The 3127-nt window shown below is 51.3% G+C and overlaps 1 protein-coding gene across 1 annotated transcript in view; it reads left to right on the top strand.

Annotated features, from left to right (window-relative positions):
- Positions 1 to 3127, top strand: part of LOC106531654 (proline-rich protein 36) — a gene marked incomplete at both ends in the record, with an annotated part of 10780 nt that overhangs the window by 5373 nt on the left and 2280 nt on the right. Inside the window, 5 exon segments of the mRNA XM_014027558.1 lie at positions 394 to 1452; positions 1540 to 1835; positions 1908 to 2100; positions 2171 to 2282; positions 2857 to 2977. Coding sequence (XP_013883012.1) covers positions 394 to 1452; positions 1540 to 1835; positions 1908 to 2100; positions 2171 to 2282; positions 2857 to 2977 — 1781 coding nt within the window.

Here is a 3127-nt window from a genome sequence, read left to right as displayed (position 1 = left end):
AGTTAAAATATTAATTTAAAGTATTAATGTTTAATTTAAAGTTAAAGTATTAATTTAAAGTATTAATGTTTAATTTAAAGTTAAAGTATTAATATAAAGTATTAATGTTTAATTTAAAGTTAAAGTATTAATGTTTAATTTAAAGTTAAAGTATTAATTTAAAGTATTAATGTTTAATTTAAAGTTAAAGTATTAATATAAAATATTAATGTTTAATTTAAAGTTAAAGTATTAATGTTTAATTTAAAGTTAAAGTATTAATGTTTAATTTAAAATTAAAGTATAAATGTTTAATTTAAAGTTAAAGTATTAATTTAAAGTATTAATGTTTAATTTAAAGTATAAATGTTTAATTTAAAGTTAAATGTTAAATAGTTTCTGTCCTCTCTGCAGCTCTGTACTCTCCGGTCCGAGCGGTTCCTCTCAGACCGAGGCTTCACTCTCCCAGCAGCCACCGGGCCACGCCTCCTCGTCAGTCCTCTGCCCTGCACCCCATCGCCGCCGCTCCGCCCGCTCAGGCTCCGCCCACCGGTCGGCGTCTGACCGGGACCAAGAGCTGTCCGTTACCTCAGCGGGGTTCTGCCCAGCTCGGCCCGTTAGCCTCCTCCAAGCAGTTCGAGCGCTCGCCGTCTGCGGCGCGGCAGCTCCAGATCATCGCCCTGTCCTCAGGCCGCCAGCCGCCGTCTGCGCCTGGACCCGCCCAGGACTCACCTCCTCTGACGTCCTCGTCCTCAGCTCCTCCTCACTCCGGTCCTGCCTCCTCTTCGGGTCAAACGGGCCCTCAAACACAAACTCTGACCCAGAAAACAGAACCAAAGCTCGGCTGTGAGAAGACCGGCGCCAAGGGGAGCGCAGGTAAAGACGTCCCTCTGGACAGGATGAAGAAACGGACTGAGGATGAGGAGGAGGACATGGATGTGACGGAGGAGGGAGAGAGGAGGAAGAGTGAGGAGGAGGAGGAGCAAAGAGAGACCCCCATGGACCAGTCCGAGCCGGGTCTCCTTCAGAACCCTGCTCCTGAAACCAGTAAGGACTCCTCAATGGTCTCAAAACCCAACCCAGTTCCCATTTCAACTCAAACTCCAGTACCAGCACCAGTCCAGACACTGGATCCAGGACCAGTACAGAAACCAGGACCGGTTCCGGTCCAGACAGCAGATCAAGGACCAGTTCTGGTCCAAAAACTGACTCCTAGACCAGTTTCAGTCCAGACACAGGTTCCAGGACCCGTTTTGGTCCAGACATCGATATTAGGACCAGTTCCAGGTCCAGTTTCAGACCAGACTCTGGATCCAGGTCCAGTTTCAGTCCAGACTCTGGATCCAGGTCCAGTTTTGGTTCCAGAGGTCTCAGTCCAGAATCAGAAGCTGGTGGAGCCTCAGCGGGACCTGCAGCCCGTCAGTCAGGAGGACTTCTGTGAGAACATGTCGACCCAGTCTGATAATCAGTCAGGTACCAGGCCCAGACCAGAACCAGAACCAGAACCAGAACCAGTGTTATTGTGTCATATTTAATCTGTCTTCTGTCTGTCCCTCACAGCCTTGTCCAGTCTGTCCTCTCAGTCCCCGCCCTCCTCCCCCTTCATCCCCTCCTCAGTAGAAGCCCCGCCCCCTCTGCTCCCGCCTCCGACCGCCCACCCCACCGACCTCAGCCTGTCCCGGCAGGAGGACACGCCGGCGGAGGCGGAGTCTCTCTGCCAATCAGAGGATGAGTCTGAGAGCTTCGGCCAATCACTGAGCGGGCCCTGGGAGATGAAGGCGTGGCCTGAAGGCCGGCAGGTGCTGACTCACCTGGTGGAGGGCTTCGTCATCCAGGAGGGGCTGGAGCCGTTTCCTGTGAGTCCAAACAGAGTATCTGAGCTAACCCTTTACAGCAGCTGGTTCTGACCCGACGGGCCTGTCCTGCAGGTCAACCGCTCCTCCCTGCTGGTACCGGACCAGGTGACCAAACCACAGGAAGTGAACGGGACCAGCGGGAGGCCGGCCCCGCCCCCGTCCCCCCCCCCCCCCCCGCCGCCTGCCACAGAACCGCTCAAACCCACCGAGCCGTCCACGGACTCCGAGGAGGACGGAGGACGAGACGCAGACGTCCCCGGGTCCAGTAAGACTTTCAGAGTTTAATCTGGTCTTGGTTTAAGGTTCCGACCCAACGTGTCCCCTGTCCCTCAYAGGACCGGCCCACAAGGACCGAGCCGTCCTGCACTGCCAGTTCTGTGGGAAACGAGGCCACGCCCACAACTTCATGAGGTCCAAACGCTTCTGCTCCACTTCCTGTGCACGAGGGTGAGACGGGTTCTGATGGGTTCTGATGGGTTCTGACGGGTTCTGATGAGTTCTGATGGGTTGTGATGGGTTCTGATGGGTTCTGATGGGTTCTGATGGGTTCTGACGGGTTCAGAGTGAAACAATGTGCTGGTTTTATTGTGTAAAAGTCCTGATCCGGTCCTCGGCTCTTCAGGTTCTTCAGGTTTACATCTTTTTTAGTTTTTGTTTTCCTTCGCCCTTTTTAAGCTAAAGTTTAGCTCATTTATTCTTGCAGCTAGTGTTTGGCTCATTGAACTTTTAGCTGCTATTTAGCTTTCAGGTGGGCTGCAAGAGGGTTCTGGTGGTTCTGGTGGTTCTGATGGTTCTGGTGGTTCTGATGGTTCTGTTTCCATTGGAAAAACAAACAGAACTGAGGTCTGGTTCAGAACTTTTGCACAGTTTAGTGTCTCAGCTGCAGTGGTGGTTCTGGTGTTGGCAGGATGTGCACGTGTGAGTGTGCACGTGTGTGTGCATGTGAGTGTGAGTGTGCACAGTGCTCTCAGATGTGGCTCATGTGAACCGAGGCTTCAGCTCGCGTCTCGTTTGGTTGCAGGTTCAACGTCCGTCTGACGAAGCGCCTGCGAGCCCTGAGCGCTGGCAGCCGGGCCGAGAGGCCCCGCCCCACCCTGAACCGGGCCGAGTCGGTACCAGGGAAACCTCTGCTGCTGCGCCTGGTGAGAACCCACCTCCTGACCTGAGCTGCTGCTGAGTTAACACGTTTATTTTAAATCTTTTTAATCCCATTAAACTGTTTTTATTACAGATTAAAGGAGTTTTAATCCTGTTAAACTGTTTTTATTACAGATTAAAGGAGTTTTAATCCT

Source organism: Austrofundulus limnaeus, unplaced genomic scaffold (assembly GCF_001266775.1).
Source record: "Austrofundulus limnaeus strain Quisiro unplaced genomic scaffold, Austrofundulus_limnaeus-1.0 Scaffold662, whole genome shotgun sequence".
NCBI classification, from domain to species: domain Eukaryota; kingdom Metazoa; phylum Chordata; class Actinopteri; order Cyprinodontiformes; family Rivulidae; genus Austrofundulus; species Austrofundulus limnaeus.
Note: the sequence above shows the minus strand (reverse complement) of the source record. Positions and strands in the feature narration are given on the sequence as shown.